The following is a 24,510-nucleotide window of genomic DNA, read 5'->3' on the forward strand; positions in this document are numbered from 1 at the left end:
ATGGATTTTGACTTAAAGCCTACAAGTTAGGATGGTGAAGCATGGCAAACCTGCCATATAGTTATGTCTAGAGGTTTGGTTTAGGGCCTTTGTCACTTCCCCCTCATAAAACTAGTGGCCTGAAGTCATGCTAGCTATAAAACTTCTATCAATAAAAATGCCTCATTACTGACTATTCTGCCCACTTCCAGAAAATATAGCTTTCTGCATTTTACAGTGCAGCTCTGTGTCAGGTTTCTCAGAACTCTGTCCCTTTATGTTTGATGACAACTTAATCCCAAATGAGGACCAGTAGGATTGCATCATTAGACCAAGATCTAATCAAATATGTGAGGGGATAAGAATTTTTCTCGCGAAACCCCAAGCACATGTGTAACAACAATACTCTCACAAATGGATGGGTAGCTTGCCTCTGAAATACCTGCCTGCATGTGTGAACTACCATCTGGCACAGAAGTACAAAAGACCTAATTTAGTTAGATTAAAGCTCACAGGTGAATTCTCACTGTTATTGCTTGCTCCTTCAAGTGGGCTCTTTATGTTGGTGTCCAACAAATCTCACCATTCAGTGGCTCGATAAGATTTATAGTTCAGCCCATTTGGAAAGAGCCAGATCGGCGAATACTGTACTGCCCTAAAATGGGGACCCAACAACCTGTTCAAATAAAAGTTTGTTGCTGAGCCGCATCTTTCTTCTCACCCCCAGTACTTACATTGTTCCACTCACCCTTCAAATCCTGTGAATTATTTGTCTGGATTGCAAATAGTTAGTAAAGAATGTTGTGTTTATTCCATTTAGAAAACCCTAATCCAGCACAGTACTGATGTGCTGTAGTAAATGACTATGGAGATAAGCTAGGGAATGAAGGGTAGAAAATCAGAAATATTTTCTGTTAAAGCAGGAGGGCAACGGAATTAATTACCACAGGAGTTAGTGAATGCTCCAACATGGAGGCATTCATTAATCACCTGGCAGATATGCTTTAACTGTATTCCTGCATCGAGCGGGGGGGGGGGGTTTGGGCTCGATGGCCTTATAGGCCCCTTCCAATTCCATTATTTTATGATTTTATGATTTTTAGTAGCTTTGTGCATATGCACAATTTTCCTTTTTGCACCGTTGAATAGCTGCATTCTCTGCCTCTCTACCCCGTTACAATCAAGAAGTGGTGTTAAATATAAAAATACAAAGAGATAGATAGATAGATAGATAGATAGATAGATAGATAGATAGATAGATAGATAGATAGATAGATAGATAGATAGATAGACAGACAGACAGACAGACAGACAGACAGACAGACAGACAGACAGACAGATACACACACACACACACACACACACACACACACACACACACACACACACACACACACACACACACACACACACACACACACACACACACAGAGAGATTTTAATTTATTCTGTTAGCACAGCTCCACATGTAAAGGTTGAGTGGTAATTTCTCCAAACCTCCCACCACTACACCAGCTTTTGGATTAAAGTTCTTGGCTTTTCATTCAGTTTCTTCTGTCCCTTTGCCCTCACTGTCTTTGCAAAAGTGCCTTTCCTTTCCTTTCCCATATATATATGGCTTTGAACTCGTGCACATCTCACTTCCCCCCCCCCCCGACTACGTCCCTACAGTGTTAGGATGCAACTAGAAAATCAGAAAAATGTTAATTCACTTGCTGTGAAGTCCCACTTATAAATTTGGGTTTCCCTGGGTTAATATGAGTTAAGTGGCTACACAGGAATACAGGAGCAAATTGACGAAACAGTCTTGTTTGCAACCTATCAATGTGGCTCTCCTGTACTCCTGCCGATTTGCAGAAGACATGACTACAAGAGAACTACCTTAATAAGCTGTAAACAAGAAGTGAGTGGCAATTTCTTTCTTTCTTTCTTTCTTTCTTTTCTTTCTTTCTTTCTTGGCCCTAGGTGCACTGGCGCCAATCTTTAAACCCCCCACCCACTAGAAATGGCATTATTCTGCCTGGTGTCTCCTGACCACATGGCCTGGGGGTGGGGTCTAGGGGTGGGACTTCCTGCTTTAAAAGAGCGTGTCCCAGGACCCTGGACCCTTTTCCCTAGGAAGCTGGGCTGAGGGCGAAGGCCAGGTCTGTTTGCATAGATGCCTTGCTGAGTTTTTTTTCCTGGGCTTTCTTTTTGTCTCCTGACCACATGGCCTGGGGGTGGGGCCTAGGGGTGGGACTTCCTGCTTTAAAAGAGTGTGTCCCAGGACCCTGGACCCTTTCCCTAGGAAGCTGGGCTGAGGGCGAAAGCCAGGTCTGTTTGCATCGATGCCTTGCTGAGTTTTTTTTCCTGGGCTTTCTTTATGTCTCCTGACCACATGGCCTGGGGGTGGGGCCTAGGGGTGGGACTTCCTGCTTTAAAAGAGCGTGTCCCAGGACCATCAAATTTTGTATCTGGCCTTAATATGGTAAATAGGAAAGCCAATTAGATTTGCATAAGCCGGGGAGTCAGGAAAGTTTTAAGGATCAGATCATACTTTTGCACTATTAAAGAGCAGGCGGGGTAGGTGGGGCTCGTCAGCCATGGAAGGCAGCCCATCTAGGAGAAGGAAAACTCCAATTTCAAACCTCCACTGCCTTGTGGCTATATCCACTCATGGAAGAGGCTTCAGGAGTTAACCTCGAGGCAAAATCCGGAGCTGGAGTCCCGAAGGCAGCATGTGTCATTCTGCCAACTCCTGCGACATTGCTGGAACCAGTTGTATTGGCCCTTGCCTTTCCATTGGGCCATTTCAGCAATGTGAAGAGGGGGGATCTGCTGCTTGGGTAACAGCCTATCCTCCATATTACCTTACTCGGGCTTCATGCTCTGGAGAGGACACTCCTCGATTCAGAGCATGTTATCATAGTCTCTCGAGACTGAAGGATGCCTATGCTATGGGATCAGCAGAGAATGAAGTCCACTCAGGATCCCATTTTTCTGCATTGGTTGAAGCAATAATTAACCAGCCTGAATACAGGAATACTCACACACCCATTTATACCTTTCCCCATTATCTTTTCCCAAGATCTTCTTTGGAGGAGGTTCATAGCAATAATGGTCATACCAATTCTGCTTTAAAAATACATTTCTAATTATTTATTTATATTTATTTATTTGATTTATATCCCACCCATCTGGTCTATACAACCACTCTAGGCGGCATTGTTTAAATGTGAAAAAAAAAATATGTTCCCAGTGTTATCACCCACTTTTGCATTTGTGTTCCAAGGAAGTATTTCTGGCTCCCCAGTATTACCAGTGATTATATTATGTGTGTTTAGTCGTTTAGTCGTGTCCGACTCTTCGTGACCCCATGGACCAGAGCACGCCAGGCCCTCCTATCTTCTACTGCCTCCCGGAGTTGTGTCAGGTTCATGTTGGTTGCTTCGCAGACACTGTCCAGCCATCTCATCCTTGGTCGTCCCCTTCTCCTCTTGCCATCACACCTTCCTAACATCAAGGTTTTTTCCAAGGACTCTTTTCTTCTCATGAGATGGCCAAAGTACTGGAGCCTCAGCTTCAGGATCTGTCCTTCAAGTGAGCATTCAGGGTTGATTTCCTTAAGAACTGATAGGTTTGTTCTCCTTGCAGTCCAGGGGATTCTCAAGAGCCTCCTCCAGCACCACAATTCAAAGGCATCAATTTTTCGGCGGTCTGCTTTCTTTATGGTCCAGCTCTCACTTCCATACATCACGACAGGAAAAACCATAGCTCTGACTATTCGGACTTTTGTTGGCAAGGTGATGTCTCTGCTTTTCAAGATGCTGTCAAGATTTGTCATCGCTTTCCTCCCAAGAAGAAGGCGCCTTTTAATTTCAGGGCTGCTGTCTCCATCTACAGGGATCATGGAGCCCAGGAAGATAAAATTTGACACTGCCTCCATATCTTCCCCTTCTATTTCCCAGGAGGCGATGGGACCAGTGGCCATGATCTTAGTTTTTTTGATGTTGAGTTTCAGACCGTTTTTTGCACTCTCCTCTTTCACTCTCATTACAAGGTTCTTTAATTCCTCCTCACTTTCTGCCATCAGAGTGGTATCATCTGCATATGGGAGGTTGTTGATATTTCTTCCGGCAATCTTAATTCCGGCTTGGGTTTCTTCCAGTCCAGCCTTCCGCATGATGTATTCTGCATATAAGTTAAATAAGCTGGGGGACAATATACAGCCTTGCCGTACTCCTTTCCCAATTTTGAACCACTCAGTTGTTCCATGACCAGTTCTAACTGTTGCTTCCTGTCCCACATATAGGTTTCTCAGGAGACAGATAAAGTGGTCAGGCACTCCCATTTCTTTAAGAACTTGCCATAGTTTGCTGTGGTCCACACAGTCAAAGGCTTTCGCATAGTCAATGAAGCAGAAGTAGATATTTTTCTGAAACTCTCTGGCTTTCTCTATAATCCAGCGCAAGTTAGCAATTTGGTCTCGAGTTCCTCTGCCTCTTCGGAATCCAGCTTGTACTTCTGGGAGTTCTCGGTCCACATACTGCTGAAGCCTACCTTGGAGGATTTTGAGCATAACCTTGCTAGCGTGCGAAATGAGTGCAATTGTACGGTAGTTGGAGCATTCTTTGGCACTGCCTTTCTTTGGGATTGGGATGTAGACTGATCTTTTCCAATCCTCTGGCCACTGTTGAGTTTTCCAAACTTGCTGGCATATTGAATGTAGCACCTTAACAGCATCATCTTTCAAGATTTTAAATAGTTCAACTGGAATGCCATCACCTCCACTGGCCTTGTTGTTAGCCAGGCTTTCTAAGGCCCACTTGACTTCGCTCTCCAGGATGTCTGGCTCAAGGTCAGCAACTACATTGTCTGGGTTGTCCGGGATATCCAAATCTTTCTGATATAATTCCTCTGTGTATTCTTGCCACCTCGTCTTGACGTCTTCTGCTTCTGTTAGGTCCTTCCCATTTTTGTCTTTTATCATGTTCATCTTTGCGCAAAATGTTCCTCTAATATGTCCAATTTTCCTGAACAGATCTCTGGTCTTTCCTTTTCTGTTATCTTCCTCTATTTCTTTGCATTGTTCATTTAAGAAGTCCCTCTTGTCTCTCCTTGCTATTCTTTGGAAGTCTGCATTCAAGTTTCTGTAACTTTCCCGATCTCCCTTGCATTTTGCTTCCCTTCTCCTCTCTGCTATTTCTAAGGCCTCGTTGGACAGCCACTTTGCTTTCTTGCATTTCCTTTTCTTTGGGATGGTTTTCGTTGCTGCCTCCTGGACAATGTTACGAGCCTCTATCCAAAGTTCTTCAGGCACTCTGTCCACCAAATCTAGTTCCTTAAATCTGTACTTTACTTCCACTGTGTATTCATAAGGGATTTGGTTTAGATTATACCTGAGTGGCCCAGTGGTTTTTCCTAATCTCTTCAGTCTAAGCTTGAATTTTGCTATGAGAAGCTGATGATCAGAACCGCAGTCAGCTCCAGGTCTTGTTTTTGCTGACTGTATAGAGCTTCTCCATCTTTGGCTGCAGAGAATATAATCAATCTGATTTCGATATTGCCCATCTGGTGATTTCCATGTATAGAGTCGCCTCTTGTGTTGTTGGAAAAGAGTGTTTGTGATGACCAGCTTATTCCCTTGACAAAACTCTATTAGCCTTTGTCCTGCTTCATTCTGAACTCCAAGGCCAAACTTCCCTGTTGTTCCTTTTATCTCTTGGCTCCCTACTTTAGCATTCCAGTCCCCTAGAATGAGAAGAACATCTTTCTTTGGTGTCAGTTCTAGAAGGTGTTGTAAATCTTCATAGAATTGTTCAATTTCAGTCTCCTCAGCAATGCTGGTTGGTGCATAAACTTGGATTATTGTGCTGTTGAATGGTCTGCCTTGGATTCGTATTGACATCATTCTATCATTTTTGAGATTGTATCCCATTACAGCTTTTCCCACTCTTTTGTTGACTATGAGGGCTACTCCATTCCTTCTACGGGATTCTTGCCCACAGTAGTAGATATGATAATCATCTGAGCTGAATTCGCCCATTCCTGTCCATTTTAGTTCACTGATGCCCAGGATGTCGATGTTTATTCTTGCCATCTCCTGTTTGACCACCTCCAGCTTCCCAACGTTCATAGATCTTACATTCCAGGTTCCTATGCAGTATTCTTCTTTGCAGCATTGGATTTTCCTTTCACTTCCAGGCACGTCCACAGCTGAGCGTCCTTTCGGCTTTGGCCCAACCACTTCATTAGCTCTGGAGCTACTTGTACTTGTCCTCCACTCTTCCTCAGTAGCATGTTGGACGCCTTCCGACCTGAGGGGCCCATCTTCCAGCGTCATATCTTTTAGCCTTTTGTTTCTGATAATGGGGCGTTCTTGGCAAAGATACTGGAGTGGCTTGCCATTTCCTACTCCAGGTGGATTGCGTTTAGTCGGAACTCTCCACTATGTCCTGTCCGTCTTGGGTGTCCCTGCACGGCATAGCCCATAGCTTCTCTGAGTTACTCAAGCCCCTTCGCCACGACAAGGCAGCAATCCATGAATTATATGCAACAGGAAGATCATTGTGCCCTTGTTATCCCTCCCTGTAACCTTTTACAGACAATGACATCAGTGACAATGCATTACTTCTAGCTTCTGATCTGAAGGCACTGAAGGAAGTGTTCACGGTGTCACTCTAGACATGGTGGATCTCATGTCTTTAGGCAGGGTAACTGTATTTCTGAAAAGAATCTAGAGATCTTTGTGGCCCATAAGCTAAACAAGTGTCAATATTTTCATGCAGTGGCAACTTCTAGGTTGTACCAGAGAAATATAATGTCCATCTCAATCAAAATAATAGCATTTTCGGCATTGCTTTGAATGGAATACTGTGCATAGTTCTGGGCACCACAATTTAAGGAGGACATTGACAAGCTGGAATATGTTCAAAGAAGACTGATCATCAAAATAACACTGGAAACCAACCCCTGGCTGAAATTGCAAACCTGGGAAAAACTGGACGGAATTTGAATTGACTTCTGTTGTTTCACATAATGCAAACCCTTCTGTGGTTTAAAACGATGCCTGCTGTGCACTATTGCACACAACTGCAGCAGGGTTTCCTCTGTGGTTGGCTAGGGTGAGAGAGCCCTTCCCACTCGGTGGGGCTCATTTGCCCAGTGGGTGGCTGGACAACAGTGGCCAGGGACTGTGTTGGCAGCTGTGGGTGATCACGGAACAAAGGAAGGCTAACTGCCTTAAAGAGAGAACAAAGGAATCGACAGCAAAAGTCTGAGCCAGCGGAGCCAACTGGCAATGCCCTGAGGTCTCTTTTATTGACTTAGCATGATTACACAGTATTTTATGAGAGAAACAGGTAGGATACTAGTTACCTAATTGTAACTAGGATTTGCTAAAAATAACCCTTTGATCTTATGCTCTACCTTTAAGCAAAAGGGCAGAAGAGGGGGGGCTACCCCACCCGCTGGCAGATGCCACATCCTGCCAGGAGTGTTTGCATGTCACTGGAACAGAATGCGGCTACAAACTTTAAGCAGAAGTTTCCCTCAGGCAGCAGTAGCAGCAGCAGCAGCTTGAGAATCAGGGAAACCTCTTGCCACTGTGCTAACATGTTCCTTGGCTTCTGCTGCCACTATCCAGCTGCCCACCAGACAAACAAACCCTTCAGAGGAGGAAAAGCTCGCTTCCATTGCCAATTGACCAGAGCTGGGAGACTTCCTAGCTATTGATCACACTGGAGTTGGGGCCACATAATCCTCACCCGTTTGACATGTGGCACAAATGGAGCCACTGAGCTGCCTGCCCTAAAACTCATGTTTTATTTATGGAATCAATCCATTTCATATTTGGTTTTCCTCTTTTCCTGCCTCCTTCAACTTCTCTTAACATTATTGTCTTTTCAAGTGAGGTTCTTCTATTCATCAGGTGTCCAAAGCAGGACAGCCTCCTTCCCTTTTGTAGCTTCTTCGTTATCTGAAACAAGGAGGACTATCAATGTTTTCTTCCAAATAAGTACAAAGATTTCTATCAATCTTGCGGGTATTCAGACTGTTTATGCCTATCCTAAAAGAAATACAAATTCAATAATCGCAGCAAACAAGCCTGTTCATTCTGCTCAGGCAGTTAATCCACCATTGGTTTACACAATGTAATCTACACAACATTTTGTCATGCAGTTGGTGGAGCAAAGGATAAAAGATCCAACTTCAAAGGATATGAAATATAAAACAATAATTTATTTTTTATTCATTTTGTACTTCATTTTACTTGTTAATAACTAGCCATGATTTCATGAAAACTGCTCTCCGTTTCAATACACTCAAATCTACAAAGCAGACAGCTACTACAACGGGCATTTCAAAGTACACAAAACCATCCTGTAAAACATTAGACCCACATGCACATTCTTTCAACAAGCCACGGCCTTGGCAACCTGGCTTTCCCAATCTTTTGGAGCTGCACGGTGCAGCCCTTCACCTCTGCTCTTTCAAGGGATACCTACGCATTGCCTTCAGAAACCACAGACAGGGAAAATTAAAGTGTGTAGCTGTTAGCTAGAACCCTAAGGAGTTATTTGCACATTTGGCACATGCGTGCCTTCCCGTCTCTATACTGTTTTGCTGGTAGTGCTGCCTCTTCATGTGACCTGACACATTGTTGGATTGCGACTTCCACCATCTGCTCATCACTACCCCATCATGCTGGCTAGGGCTGATGGGAGTTGCAGTCCAACAACTTCTAGAGAACCACATGCTTCCCACTGATCCGCTATACTGCAGCCCATATACCACTGCCTTTTGCATATCAGCCATCACCACCTCTGGCTACTGCATTGAAGTAGGCTCATCTAGTGACCTAGACTGCAGCCTGACAGCCTCCCTGCAGTACACTGCAGTACACCCTTGATTTTGTTGTCCAAATCTTTACTTGGCACAGGAAGGATCACAAAATCTGGCTGCAAAAAATGTTGGCAAACATGGTGTAGCAGAAGGCAGAACAATATGTATGCACAACACCCAAGACACATCCAGTAGGATAAATGGTGCATATTGCCGTAAAACAATGGCATCAAGAGTTTGGCAGTTCAGCTAAAAGATCGATAAAACAGCAGCTTGTGCAGAAAAAGAGCACAATAGCAAAGATATATTGCAAAATACTGTCTTGTTAAAAACACATATTTGAAGTTGTCTTTGTATTTCTGCATGTGTAACCTTCTTTTAAATATGAATATAGTTTCAAAAGATAGTACCTGTGTAAGTATGATTACTATGCTTTTCCTGTTATTTTAAAACATGTTATGTAAAAGGGTAACGATTTACAAAAAAACCAACCAACCAACCAACCGTATTGTATTCCAAAACAATCTCTGACTGTTCAGTATTGCCTTTAAAGGAATGGGATGGATGACTCTTTTCTCTCTTCTTTTGAGAACAATTTTCACCCAGAATGCAATGTCTGAATTACAAAGTTGATGAATGTGTCTTATATACACAAAACACACACGCACACAAAAGTGTTGCCACATTTAACGAGGCAAGAATCTCTACCCCAGGGGTAGGGTTGTATGTACATAGCTTTGGCACAGGAAGATTATACGGTAGTCACCGACAGGAAGGAGTTGTAAACCTTTGTGCCATCGGGAGATTTGGTGCCATGAGTTAGGAGTTCTTGGATTGTCATCCAATTGTCAAAAATCTTTTTATTCCTTTTCTTCATCATTTTTTTGTGGCTCAGTTCTATGATATTCACTTCCTTCTTCTCCTCGGCCCCTTGCTGTTCCTTTAAACACTCCAGCCTGCTCTGCATCATAAACTCGCGCCGCTTCCTCTGCTCCTTGGCTTTCACGAGATGTTGCTTTCGCTCCTCCTTACTCCAGTAGCGGCCCATCTTCATTTCACTGATGGCGTCGTCGTCGGTGGTCATGCCGCTGCGCTCTTCCTTGATCTTTATGGCACGCTCTCTCAGCAACCGGTCCCTGACCGGTCTTTTAGTAATGTAACGGGTACCATCGCTCCTGACCTTAACTTTCCACTCCATCCTGGGTTCACTCTGATTGGATGAGTTTAAGTCTTTGCACATGCTCACTAAACTCATTTGGCTCTGTGCGTATTCCACTGCTGACTTCTGCTGTATCAGCTGCATGTAACTCTGGTAGTGTTGGGCATGGGCAGGAATGTGGGCATGTTTGTAGGGAGAGTGTTGATAGGAAGACAAGTAGCCACCTGGCTTGGTGGGTTGAGATGGACTTCTGCTGCCATCACTAGCTTTTCTCTCTTTGATTTCCAATGATTTGCTAAGGTCTGGCTCTTTGGGGTGAAGTTTAGGGGTGCTGGATTCATGACTCTCTGGGCTAGATAGCACATTTTTCTGAGCACTTTCCATCCCTTCACTCCCTTGAAGCTTCAGACATTCGGCTGTCCTGCACAGAGAGTTGTTGGGCGAGATCTCCAGAGTCAGAGGCGTGCTTCGGCAACTTTCCCCTGTATTGTAAGCACTGGAGCTGTCCTTGTCCGATTTCTCAGGGAGCTCAGTAATATCTGAAAGTTCATGTCGCCGGACATCAATGCTGGTGTTGTAGTTGCGGAAGCCACTATTATGTAGCATCCATGGCTCTCTGTATTGTTCTTTCAGCTGTTGCATCTTATGGGCCCTCACAATGTTGAGGCACTCCAGCTCAATGTTGTGCAGCTCCTCATTCAGCATCTCCAACTCCCTGTCCACACTTTCCTGGTCGCTTTTACTCATATCCAGGGTACTGTTGTGGTAGTACAGACTGTATGGGTTTGTGGACTTCACCTGACATTTCAGTTCCAGCAGCTCGCGGAACCGCTCACACTCATCCACTGGGATGCCAAGGAAGTCTGCGTCAGTGCAGTCGGCGGAAATGAAGGACTCGTTGCTGAACTGCATGTCACCGCTGCCCAATGTGTCGTGACTGTATCTTAGCTTCTTCTGGCTTCCCAGAGTGTTGGAAGAGGCTGTGTGGTCATCGGCATTGTTCTCTTGCTCTGAGCTTTCATCATTTCTAGTGCTTTCATCAGTACGTCCTACCCCACTGTCTTTCTCGTGCTGGTTTGATAAAATGGTGGCAGTATCTGTGGTGCCTCCATCCTCTTCATTTTTCTTCTTCTAAAGACAGAATCCATTTAAAAAACATGTCAATAAAAGTAAAAGACAAACCAGTTTTCTTCCATTTAACTATGAATAATGGAAGGAACATGATCTACTGAGAACAAATTATGTAGAATAGTGATATGAGTCTTCTACAGGTAACTGAGCTAATTTTTCCTTCCTATAAAGTGCAACCATAACTTAGACAAGGACCAGCTGAAGGAGGTTTGAGACAGGCAGAAGAAATCTCCTTCTGCCAGCTGAAATGCCCTTGTGCTGCTAGATCCCTCTTCTGCTGGCTGATCTCAGAGACCTGCCAGCAGACAGATCTGCTAGCAGATGAGTCGGAAAGGGTCTTCCCAGCTGGAACTAGTGGTTAAAGTTAAGCTTTCATATCTATCCTAGGGAGCTCATTAAGGAACATACGTAGATCATGTTTAATGTTCTTAGGCAAGAAAGAAGGAATACTCTAAAGTCACAACTACTTTTTATTTAATATAGCAAAGATCGCACTAGGTGTTTTTTCTATTAGTATGTAAAAAAAAAAAAAAAACCACACGAATTCTGCATTAGGATCTGAAGTGAGGCTTGATAAGAAACCACATAGCCTAACAAAGTGCCATGGTTGTTTACCTGCTGAAGCATACTGGCAGTAAACTGCATTGCCTGATGGTGCTGTTCCTCCAGCATATCCATGTGCAAATCATCCAGATAATCATTTCTGTCATCATCCATCCATCCTTCATCCAGCTAAAAGAACAGAACAAATGTACCAAATACTGTCAATATGGACACCACCCCATCAATAAAAGAAGATCTAAAAAGTGTCCTTCCAGGACCTTAATCCTCTATATGTGTGGCTTGCAATAACTTTTGTTCAACTAAAGTCCTACTGTTTACTTTGCTTGGTATGGATCCTGGGTGCAGAAGAATGTCACTCTGGTAGTGTTGGGCATGGGTAGGGATGCAGGCAAGTCTGCAGGGAGATTGTCTCAAGTTAAGAAGTCAGAGTAGGTATATCTCATTGCACACTGTGTCTTGTAATTGGTCTGTGACAGGAGATGCTTATGCTAACTTCTTAACTTATAGCAATGTATTCCTGAAAATTATGCTACTGGCATTACACTAATGGATGGAACTAATGCATTTTGGCCAAAGTGTCCCAGGTAAGATTTCTATCTTTCTTCACCATTTCAAATGCAAAGCCTTGGCTACATCATTGACTCCTATCTCCTTTCCTCACCTTCTTCAGTTAGTTATCAGATAACATTGCTTCTGACTCAAAAAATTGCAAAAACCTCTCTCTGCCATCTCCTGCCTTGACTAGCCCAGCCTTGTTGTCTTTGGTCTTCTATTGTCTTCAATCTCTCTCCATCACTAATTTGGTTCTTTCATTGCTTGGATTTTATTAGCTCCTTAGCTTGGCTCCCTTTTTGTCCCATGAAAGCTCCTGGTGGCTTTCCCCTCTTTTCTTTCTGCTTACAACCTGATGTATCCTGGCTCATGACCTTCCATGATCCAGTTCTACCACACTTGTCATAAGTATCTGTCCTCTTTAGAAAGCTCCATGCATACTGGTAGTGCTACAGAAATAATAACCAATAATTATTAGATTCACCACCTGAAGTATTTCTGGTCTCGCTATGAGCAATGAGACGTTCTTGCTTTCTTCACTGGTAAGGAGTGCCACAGCTTCCTCTCGATTTTGTATCTCAATGCCATTAATCTGGGATAAGATAAATAGAAATATATATGATTATAATACCACCACCCAATGAAAAAGACCAGAGACATATGCCATGAAGAATGTTTCAGTTCTGTACATGGAAAATATTAGTCCAGTTTTAAACACACATGCTTCTTATGAAACGTGATAACAATAACCACAACAGCTGTCTTGGGTTCTTTTTAAGAAAAAAAAGATGGGATAAAAATATTTTTAAAAAACAAACACACAAACAAACAAAACAGTAGGAGGACTGCAGAGCTGGAAAGGACCCTACAGATCAGTGAGTCCAGCCCTTGTCAAGGAGGCACAGCGGGGAATTGAGCTCCCAACCTAGACCAAAATCATCAAGCATTTATTTCAAAGGTGTACTGACTGATTCATAGGGCCAGCCCTACCATGAGGGTAAGTTTTTTTAAAACTTTTTCTTGACAATCCTCTCACACTATTCAGCAGCCATGTACTGTATTTCATGTCAACCATAATATAAAAAAAAACAACTTAAATTATAATACAAGTGTCTTACACATTATTTCACCACCTTATAATCATCTATACACCCACTAATCTAATATCCCAACATACTTAAATTTATTCTCCAACCCATTATTCAGAATTACCTGTCCTAAAAGATTACAGGCAAACAATCAAAATTATTTCCAATAGCATGTTCCTCTTTACTTGACATACGCTAATAAAGATTGTCAGGTTTTCATATATTTATTGTGTTTTATTTCCCCTCTCGATATTCTGGCTTAACTCATCAATTTTTCCCATTAGCCAAATTCTGTTCACAAATCTTTGTAACGAGAGACCTTAGGCATTACTCCAATTTTGTGCGATGTCATGTCCTACTGCTCCAAGAGGATTCAGGATCAACTCTTTATTAGACAGTTTCTGAATGAGGCAAAGTGATGTGGCCACGTCAAATAACACATGCAGGGAGGAGGAAACAGAGAGGTGTCAAAGGATAAAGCCATCGGTGCCAAAGCACATTCCTCTGCATGTCCTAATGTACCTGGAGGATAACAACCTCCAGGTATCTGGGTTGAAATAATACAGGCTATTTCATACACTATCCTTGACAAGTTCTATGCGTAGATTTTCATGGGAACATTTTATTATTCACCTCAGGCTGCAAAATGTCTTGGACTAGCCTTGCTGGCAACTCTTGCTTTAAGGATATCCTCCTAAGGGGAAAGCAGTTTTTCCATGTCATGATGAATTCGACTTTTTAAAACTTCGCCCTGGCAAGATAAATACCTGTTCTTGCCACATAAACTTTACTACATCGAGAAGTAATGCGACAGTTGGGATTCACAGGGTTGCTGTGAAGCTGAATAAAATCAGGATTATAAATCTCTTTGCCTGCTAAAAGTGCTATATGATGGCAAATTCAATAACATTACAGCAGGGCTAAGAGACTGTTGGATTGTCCCCTTAGGTAGTTTCTCACAAACATAATGCTGTCAGGTAGCACTTTGCCTTTCACGGCTGATCTATGAAAGTAAATACGACTGCATTTGGCCCAAACTGTTTGCGCCTGGCCTTCCGATATTCACCAGAAGACTATCTGGGGATATTTATGCAGGGGAATTTTGATATATGGTTTTCTTAAGGCTCTCAGCGGTATCACAAAATCAGTAAGTGAACCACTGATACAAAAACGGAGAGAGAGTTTTGTGTAACATACAAGAAGCTTGCATTATTTGTAAACTCACTTGAATTATACGATCTCCTTCTCTGATGCGGCCATCCTTTGCAGCGATGCTGTTGGGATCAATCTATAAAAGAGGAGAAAGTTGGCTGCTTAACTGGATTCCACACCCTGTGTGCGTTACTTCCCCAGGTTTGAAGCCTTGACAACAGGATAAGATGTGAAGTCAAATAAACCAAAATCATGGAAACACCATGACTAAAAAGTCTTTGGTAAGCTCCGCTGAAGAAAGAGCAGACGGCTCAGAATGAGATGCTTTGGAACAGGTTAAAACGAAGAGGTGGCTGCAGCGGAAGCTCGGTTGGAGAAGACTGAGAGCTTCCTCACAGTCCTTATATTGCCAGTTCCTGTTTAATCATTCAGTGATCATCCACTTGCATGTGTGAGTGAACATAACAGCTACGTATTACTGCTGCTTCTACTTTCGGCTTTTCATAGCCCTCTGAGCTCAATGCTTATCATTCTCCTCCCCACCCTACAATTAAAGCAAAACCATATAATCATATATTTATGAGCTGAAATCCTAGTCATTACACCTGTTGGCGCAATGCCATCAGCATAATTATAATCGGCGAAACTGTCATTGGTGAATCGGCAGAAGTTAAGACGTTGGGCCTAGGCATTTTCTGTTGGACACCAGTTGCATGACTCAATGTGCAACAGAAAATGCCAGTGCCAATGCTACTAGCTAACTGACTGACTGACTCTTCAGCATTTGTCTGCTTGAAGTTATACCAATAGTGTTACACTGATAACCAAATGAGAGGGGAGAGAGAGAGAGAGAGAGAGAGAGAGAGAGAGAGAGAGAGAGACTGGACCAGTCACTCAAGGAATTCCACAACTCAGTGGGGTAAACTTGGATCTCTATAATCACTGCAGCACACTGGTTTAGGTACAGATATGTATGTATATTTATAGATCTCTCTCTACAGACCTCTCTCTCTCTCTCCCTCTCTCTTTGTGGGTGTGTTAACAAAAGTTAACACTTCATGCATCTGATGAATCCAGTTCTTGTTCATGAAAGCTGATTCTATTAATCTTTATGGTACAGCAAAGCTCTTAGCTGTCTTAATTGTGAGGGTTTCTTGGGGCAATGACTGCAAGGGCTATGACCCTGGAAACCCTTACAGACTTCTCGTTGTTCTTTCTGGTTGAATCCTGACATGTATTGTAAAACCATTGAAATTAATTGTCTTCTCTAACTACAGCATTCCTCACAGCATCCATACTCCTTCTTTAGAACATTCCTCTGGCAAGAAAGGAAAGAAAGAAAGTGAGTGAGAGAGAGATGCTTTGATCCCTCCTCCAGCAGCCCATTGCATTGCTCTGCTGGGTATAGAGGAGGGGCTACTAGGAGCCATTTTGATTTCTATGCTGGGTGAAAAGCAGGGACTGCCTTTCATAGATCATATAGTCAGGATCTTCTAATGTTAAGTCTAAATCCTGCTTGCTGTCATTTGAATCCATTAGTTTATGCCATGCCTTCTGGACCAGCAGGAAACTAATTCGCTCTGTTGTTGGTATAACTGCCCTTCAAATATTTAAAGTCTATCCAGTCATCTGTGATTCATCTCTTCCTCAGACTGAAGATGTCCACAAACTGAAGATGTCTCCTTCTGTCCTTCTCCATAGGACGCGGTCTCCAGGCCTCTTACTATAGTAGTACCTTGGTTTACAAATGTAATGCGAAAAATTAGTAAACCAAAACATGGATTGCTATAGTAACAGGGGCAGTGCTATAAGCCACTAGGCACAATGCATCCTGGGGAAACTTCGTTCGTACTGTAAAGAAAAAAAATAAACTAAGGCATTTCCAATGGATTTCCGTTTGTAAATTGAAAATTACGTTAACCGAGGCATTCGTAAACCGAGGTACTACTGTATTTTCCACCTTTATCTGCACAGGCTCAAGTCTTGTTGATATTCTTCTTAATGTGTACCATGCCAAGAACTGGATACATGTGTTACATCAACATGGAAAATGGCTGCATGGTTCTGCAACCAGAAAACTCTATAATATTATCTCAAATCTTGCTTTTGGGAGTAAAAGATTTGGTAGGCAAAAAGGTCACTATTTCTGTACAAAAAAAAAGAAGTTAAAAGGCAGGAGTAACATTTACAGCTGTCTCATCTCACCTCACTAATATAAATGCCAATATCATCTTCATCATCAGTTCGGTAGCACACTGTGAGTCCAAATTTGTCTTGGCTGTTTACTCGATGCAAATCCACTTCCTAGGACAAAGAAATAAGACACTGTAGTGAATGCCCATTTATTTATTTTAAAAAAGGGAGAGTATTTTGCTTATGTTATCTAGTGTTTCTTTTCCTGTGTTTAAAATGATTGCACTAGGTTAATTTACTGTGCTAGAAGTGAAGTGATTATGGGCACACGATCAATACTGAGGGCATTTGTGACTCTTCCATCGATATGAAGTCATTTTGAAAATAGACTCTTTTATTGATCATACAGAAGAAAAATGGCAAGTCTTTTATGGAGTGGCAACACTAAAACAGCTAGAGGAGTTTACAAACTTCCATTTTCAGGGCTGCTACAGCACTACTATGCATCTGCTGTCTAAGCACTGCAGAATTTCTCAAGAAAGTTTTTGGTATTCATGTTTTCACAAATTTGGAGAGAGCAACACCATTAACAGAAAGAGATTAAAAACTGATAAATGGTTAAAAACTGATATCGTCTTATACTGATTTGGTACAAGATTTTATTTTAGGAATGTTCCTTCCAATATGCCCTTGCTAGGACTACATGTAATTTTGCATGGAACTTTTAACACATCAGGGAGACAATAATTTTGTCAACAAACAAAAGGCACAGTAGTCTGCAGTGGGTTGCCTTAACATTTTCTAACCACTTCTCCCCTAGTTTGTAAGAGTGTACTCTTCACTCCATCTTCCCGAATTAATCTCCCAAGTCCATAGCATAGTACGTGGTCCAATCCAGTTCAAAGTTCTCTCCGTGTATGAAGTCACCTCTGGCTTAAATTTGGCTTATCAACTTGTTGTGGATTGAGATTAAGATTAAGTCAAAAGGATGGAATGAATAGCATTCTTACAAAACAGGATGTTATCACTGTTGTCCTTTCTTATTTGGAAAACATCATAAAGTTTATAGTCAAATATATATGGATTTATTACCATGTGGTATTTTATTTTTGCAAATAATTTTTTTACCTAATATTATGTCTTCCTCACCTGCTGGAACATGTTCATATTTGGCAAGTGTATGGAAGAGTTAGCTTTTCATTTTCTTACTATTAAACACATCCTGTAGGCAAACATTTGTATAATCCTGCCCAAAAATTAAGGCCCCTTTCTATTTCTGCAAGACTGGTGCGTACTAGAGACTGGGATTTCTAAGTGGTGGCCCCACAGCAATGGATCTCCCCTTCTGGTGGTTTTCTAATCTTATCAACTACCTGGTGAAAGAGGTGCCTGATTAAATTTGATTCAATGGGCCTACTTCAGGGTGATTTACTATGCTAAGCACCAGGATCTTGGCCATCATTATTTTTCTACTCCCCACTCTTCGTCCCTGGAGTAAAGCCAGCCTGTGTGGTCTTGGGCAAGCTGCATTGTCCTGGGGAATCTGCACACGAAGGGAACGGTAAAACCCTTCTGAGTACTTGACACACAGGAAACCTTGGAAATAGTTGCCATTAAATTGGAATTGACTTGATGACATGTAATTATTTATACCTGCCCACTCTCTAAAATTTAGGTAATTTTTTATAGTGCTTTATTTGGGAGTATTCTCTTTCTTTTTTTGTCTATTTGTACTTGTTAGTTATTTCTTTGCTTATGACTTGAAAACAAGAGTAAACTGAAAAGAAAAAGATAAAGAAGCATGCATTAACAGCTAGTAATACTCTGACAGCAGTCTGAGTAGCACACAGACAAGCTGACCTTTCCTACTTTAGCAAGACATGATGCATTTCTGTATAGAACTGTTATTTCTGAGAGGTTTGAAGTTCAGTTCCCCACTGTGTCTCTTGACAGAGGATGGACTTGATGATCCATAAGGGTCCCTTCCAGCTCTATTCTAAGATCATCAGCATCAGCATCAGCATTGGATTGCAGAGCTGGAAAGGATCATTGAGTCCAGGCCCTGTCAAAATGGAATAGTGGGGAATGGAACTCCCAACCTCTATCTTGGCAGCGAGAGACCGAAACCATTAAGCTCTCCCACCAGTTCTATATTATATTAACTTTGCTTTTACACACACAAATGAGCACTTTTATTATGTGCTCGTCTGTGTCTTATGCACTTCCTCTTTGCAGAGGTACAAAGAAACAGTGAATTTTTACATTCAACACTTAGAAGAGTCCAGCAAGACTCCTTGATAGGATTGTACAGGATTTTAGCCTTGGAATCCTCTTCTAGAACTGAGATCTGTTGGATTCAATAAGAGTAGACAGGGGTAGGTCTGGATTGTAAATCTCTGTATTTCCTTTTAACGTGATCTCATATAACTGACGTGGTGGTGTTGCAGGTTAAACCACAGAAGCCTCTGTGCTGCAAGGTCGGAAGACCAGCAGTTGTAAGATCGAATCCACGTGATGGAGTAAGTTCCTGTCACTTGTGCCAGCGCCTACCAACCTAGCAGTTCGAAAAAGCATATAAAAATGTGAGTAGATAAATAGGTACCACCACAGTGGAAAAGTAATGGTGTTCCATGTCTAGTCGTGCTGGCCATGTGACCACGGAAACTGTCTCCGGACAAAAGCTGGCTCTATGGCTTGGAAACGGGGATGAGCACCGCGCCCTAGGGTCCAACACGACTGGACTAAATGTCAAGGGGAACCTTTACCAAATAACTGATGACAAATAGGAATAAATGATCTCTCTGTTATATTTTCCGTGTTTGATATACTTACATAAACCACAGAATTCTAGCCAATAGGTGGTCTAAAAATGCAATATTTCCATAATGCAAATGGAAATTTGGCCCTTTTAATATCTTTAATGAGAGGGCTTTAGAAAGCAATGGCCAGTGTCCTGCTCAGAGTGTAAGTAAGAGTGATCACATAAATTGTGATCACCCCGCTCTGGCAGGGTGCATGGTGAATCACGCAGCTGGTTCTATGGCTGAGCTTGCAAGGAGTGTGAGACTGGCTATGGAAAGAGGAGCCTGCTGGAGTGAGGGGGGGGGAACATGTATACAATCTCCCTTTCAGAGTCAGGGAACAGAACAAGATATTGACCAGTATGACACAGTCACATGTTTAAAGCTCCAGAATGCTTGACATGGTTCTGGGTATAAATCAGCCCACACTGGCTTAGATTGGCCCAACATAGTCCTTGTAATACTACTTCAAATTCCTTTACCGGTTTTGGAAAGGTGGTAGCCGAAGTGAAGTAAAATGAACTGCTAGACTCAAGAGCCCTGTGGTGCAGTCATTAAAGTGCAAAACTGCAGTCCTGACTCTGCTCAAGACCTGTGTTTGATCCCAACTGGCTTGTTTTGCCTGCTCAAAGTTGACTGAGCCTTCCATCCTTCCAAGGTCAGCAAATTCATTACCCAGCTTGGTCGCTGGGGGGGGGGCGCAATGTGTAGTCTGCATAATTTTGTTGCAAACTACCCCAAGAGTGCTTTAAGCACTATGGGGCAGTATATAAGCAGTATGCTTAGCTTAGCTTCTGAATCCATTAAAAAAACTCTTACCTGCTTTCAAGACACACAGAGAAAAAAACATACATAAGCAGGATTCAGACTGATAGAGAAGATTGCTGCGTTCCCCCCCTGTTCCCACCTCCTTCTGGTGTTAATGCATTAAAGTCTTAATAACATAATCGTCTACCCTCTGAGCATCTCTCAATTTCAACCCGCAGTGCCATTCATTGGGGGAAGACAATAAAACTCACCGATATGAATAATTTATTGGCATGTCTAGATGACAGCTGCCACGATAAGCAATCTCTTGTTATTTACTTGTCAACATGTGTAATTTGTTTTGAAAAAACAGAGCAGTAAATGTCAGTGACATTTCAGATGGTATTTAAATGATTTTCAATCAATAGGCAGGGCCATGAATGGCTCCACTCTCTCTCATCCTGCTTTCTTTTGTTACAGAAAGGTTGAGCACATCAGTGTAATGGCAGAAGTTCTCCATATTTCTAAGGCTTTGCCATTATTTTTAGAAAGGCGATTGGGGCTGATCAATAAGGAAGATTAGATAATGTCAAACCAAAACACAGTTTCTGGGGCCAATACTTAACATTTTACATTGCAAAGGGAAATGAAATCAGTAGACTCTCCTGGCTTTAAATGATGCTGCGGAATTTAACTGTGAATGCATCCATCCCCTTTAAAACAAAGTTACATAACCTACATTAATTGATCCTACTTAAAACATTTAAGAAATGTATATAGAACCAAAAATTACCTTTACATAAATAGCACTTTTTTGTTCAGTGAGGAAAACTGATCAAAAGTAGAACGTCTGAGCATAATTACATACACACATATATTTTACACACTACAATACTTCTAATCAGAGTTTATTAGTTATGCTCCATTGAAATTAGCGGAACTTTTGACTGTGCTTGAAATGCTAGAAAACAGAATTTGTTTTGGGTGTATTTTTCAACATTTCATGAAATGTCATTTTACATAACTTGTTTAAAATTATATTTAATTAGAATATTTCATATAATTATTTTAAAAATACTTTAAGAATCTTTAAACTACTTTTAACAACGTTTATTTTAATTTTTGTTCAGATTCAAAATCTAAGTCTGCAATATAAATTTCTGGGAGTCATAATTCTAGATCAAAATTGGCTAAATAAGTGAAACTGTGATCTACTCATGTCAACTTCCCCCCCCCTTTAAAATGTAATTTTAACTGCCTTATCACAGGGGTCCCCAACCTTTTCACCCTTCGGATCGGCTGGGGAAGGCGGGGCACCCCCCATGCCCGTGTGCATGTGTGAAGAAGTGCATGCTCTCTCACATGCAAATGAGCATGTGTGCGTGCACATGCACAAATGGTGATGGAGTGCTTGTGCAGGCACACACTCATGCACATGCGCAAACAGCAGTGTGGTGCATGTCTGGGCACACGTGCGCTTGTATGCATGCACAAACGGCGGTGCGGTGCTCACACAGGCATGCTGGAGCACACATGCATGCACAAACCAGCTGTGTGGGAGTGAGTGCATGCGGGGGGTGGGGCGGGAGGTCTCTGTCTCCGCAGCCTAGTCTGGCTCTGGCCACGGACTGGGGTTGGGGACCTCTGCCTTATCAGACTCTTCATTTTTCATTCTGCCCTAGTTTTATCTGCTATATGTTTTAAGATTCAGCCCGCTATTTTTTCCATTGAACAAATAAATAAAAATAAATATTTTTCCCACTGAACAGATTGTTACCAACAAGGATACAATCATTAGGGTTCCAGAAATGTGACACCTTTTTGGTAAACTGGATTTACAAAGATCTACCAAATTAATCCTCCCCCTGAGATTAAATCAAACTCCTTAGCTATTAAAAAGCAACACAATGAGAAAATTCATATAGTTCAGTCATAATATAGTTACATACTGATCATGTAGTTGTGTTAAGGAGACCTGTCTTTATTAAACGCCCATGAAACTGAATGTACCCTGAACTGGATATTGCACCTCTAAATCGCTTAATCATCTAAAACCCAAACTGACTAATAGTCGAATCTCATCAGCTATAGTGCTCAGACAGAGCTATTTAGGTAAGTGTTGCTATGTTCTAGAACTATGCTGCTATGAGAGTTCTAGAATATTATGTTGATTCTGAATTTTGGGTCAGTGCTGTTAAGCTGACAATAGTTGTCATGACAAGCGGTAAGCGAATGGCATACAAAATGAAATGGTACAGAATTGAGAGGAGACATGATGGGCTAGGCTTGAGGTGAGAGAATCATCAATCTAGGAGCCTAAAATGTGACTGCACACTTGTAGAGTAGGATTATATTGCAGTGCAGTACTGGTAGGACAAACCCTTCTCTGACTTTATAATGCTCAAATTACAAAGCTAGACGGTGGAAGAAGAAAAACCCAACCTCTTCATCCATGGGGGATGCAATTTGGTGCATACTGAGGGAGGCAAGAGGTGGTAAATCTGGATTTCATTAAGTCCCATCCAAAATGTTCTCCCATAATTTGAGCATAATTCTGAAGAACTATGTAGGGAACTGTAGATACGGGCACAGGTGGCATTTCCTTTGGTTATTAACCAGGTAGGAATGCAATGTAATGACATAATGTTCGCCTTAAGAAATTTTCCTCAGCTGTATTTGAGGCAAGAGTCCAGATATGACTCAGCCTCATATGTCCAGTCCATGCACTGTGTTTGTGGATTTCTCTTTCCGTTGAAGTGACTGGAGAAGGCGATCCATGTGGATTTCTTGTGCAAGAAATTGATCGTTCTAATGAAAATTTTTCCAAGCGTGTGAGAAACAGTCCTGAGGAAATCTGTGCTGATAGCTTGTTTGTTGTTATTTCCTTAGATCTCATCTGTTTGGAGCTTAGGACAACTACATTCATCTGGATAAGCTGAGGGATATGTTTTAGGATGCATCACTTTCACATCTTCTCTTCTGTTATTTCTATCTTAGATAAACTGTCTGGAGAAATATTAAAGTACACAGGCATCTCAGGAAGGAGTGCTCAAGCAAATGGTCTTTGTAAAAACAAAACAAAAAATCCCTTCAGAATAGCCTCAGAGCAGGTGTTTAGTACCTGATTTTTTATTAGCAATTAGATGTAGACTTACCCTTGGGTACAATCCTCCCAGCCCTAGTTATAAGCAGAAATAACTGGGATTTGCTACAACCCTAGATATGATAATTTTGTGTACCTAGAAAGGAGAACAGCTGTTTCCTAGTCGCCTGTGCCTCAATAAAGTTTTAATATAATCATAAAGCTTCAAAAGACTTTATGGACATCAACTCTATAAATTTAAAGCCTTCAAAGCCCAGAACTTTTCTTTGTTCTTTTTTTTTTAAGCAAAGAAAAATGTAAATTTCCAGAGTTACTTTCTGGAACAGTACTTTGTTTTAAACAAAATAACCATCCTACAACAACCAAGGTGTTCATTATTGCCTGGATGAATCAGAGACATTTATTTGGCTTGCCCTCTCACCTCAGAGACCTATGGATTGACATGGTTAAGGTGTGCAAACTTTCACTCTGTCGCCAAGAATTAATATAGCCAATGAATAAATCACATTGGGGCAAATTCTGTTGGCCGTAACAATAGTTCATCCTTTGTTCTTGAGAATTTTACACAAAATAATCATAACGGTGTGCCATGTAGTCAATTCTGACTTACGGTGACCCTTTCCTGGATAGTCTCAGTACAAAGAACTTAGAAGTAGTTTTTTATTCCTTTGTTATGGGGGTGCCTTGTTAGCCAAGGCTACATAGGCTGGTTCTTCTCCCAGGAGGCATAACGGGGAATTAAATTCTCAGCATTTGGCTCCACAACCAGACCCTTAACTCACTGAACTATCCAACCAGTGAACAGGACTTATATTAACCGTTTTTCACTCTGATTTAGATTGCCAGCAGTTGTAACTTCAGAACGCTTTTTGCAATTTATGTTGTCAATACAATCTCATGCATTATGATCTTATTCCATGATTATATTCCTTAGCTCCCAATAAATGGAAAGGTTTGTGATGCCATGCATTCCTCTCCAGTCCTCTGAACAACATGTCAGACAGATGGGAAGAAGCATTGAAACTGGAGACAAGGAGCATCAGTGTTACCACAGATTGGGTCAAGAATAAAAGTCTGTATTGGCAAAATGAAGCTGGGAAACTGGGGATAGTATCTGCTTTCACGAAACAAAAATGCTGTTTCAGTCACACTCCTGGAATTTGAGACTGACAAGAGAGTCTTTAGAGATACGTGTGAGAAGTAATATGCTGAACCCTGAAGAAGGGCAAAGACTTAGTGATTCATGGCTTCCTATAATTGACCTCATTAGGAGAGCAG

The 24,510-nt window shown here is 41.8% G+C and overlaps 1 protein-coding gene across 2 annotated transcripts in view; it reads right to left on the reverse strand.

The window, feature by feature from the left end:
- Positions 1 to 8,179: 8,179 nt before the first annotated feature.
- Positions 8,180 to 24,510, reverse strand: part of PDZRN3 (PDZ domain containing ring finger 3) — a 240,949-nt gene continuing 224,618 nt past the window's right edge. For both annotated transcript variants that reach the window (XM_020791070.3, XM_020791072.3), the window contains 5 exons: positions 16,654 to 16,752; positions 14,522 to 14,584; positions 12,696 to 12,800; positions 11,708 to 11,824; positions 8,180 to 11,092 (listed from right to left, as the gene is read on the reverse strand). In XM_020791070.3, the coding sequence (XP_020646729.3) occupies positions 9,554 to 11,092; positions 11,708 to 11,824; positions 12,696 to 12,800; positions 14,522 to 14,584; positions 16,654 to 16,752 (1,923 nt within the window). In that variant the 3' untranslated portion in view covers positions 8,180 to 9,553. The remainder of the gene's footprint in view (positions 11,093 to 11,707; positions 11,825 to 12,695; positions 12,801 to 14,521; positions 14,585 to 16,653; positions 16,753 to 24,510) is intronic.

The sequence above is a fragment of the Pogona vitticeps genome, chromosome 2 (assembly GCF_051106095.1).
Source record: "Pogona vitticeps strain Pit_001003342236 chromosome 2, PviZW2.1, whole genome shotgun sequence".
Taxonomy (NCBI): domain Eukaryota; kingdom Metazoa; phylum Chordata; class Lepidosauria; order Squamata; family Agamidae; genus Pogona; species Pogona vitticeps.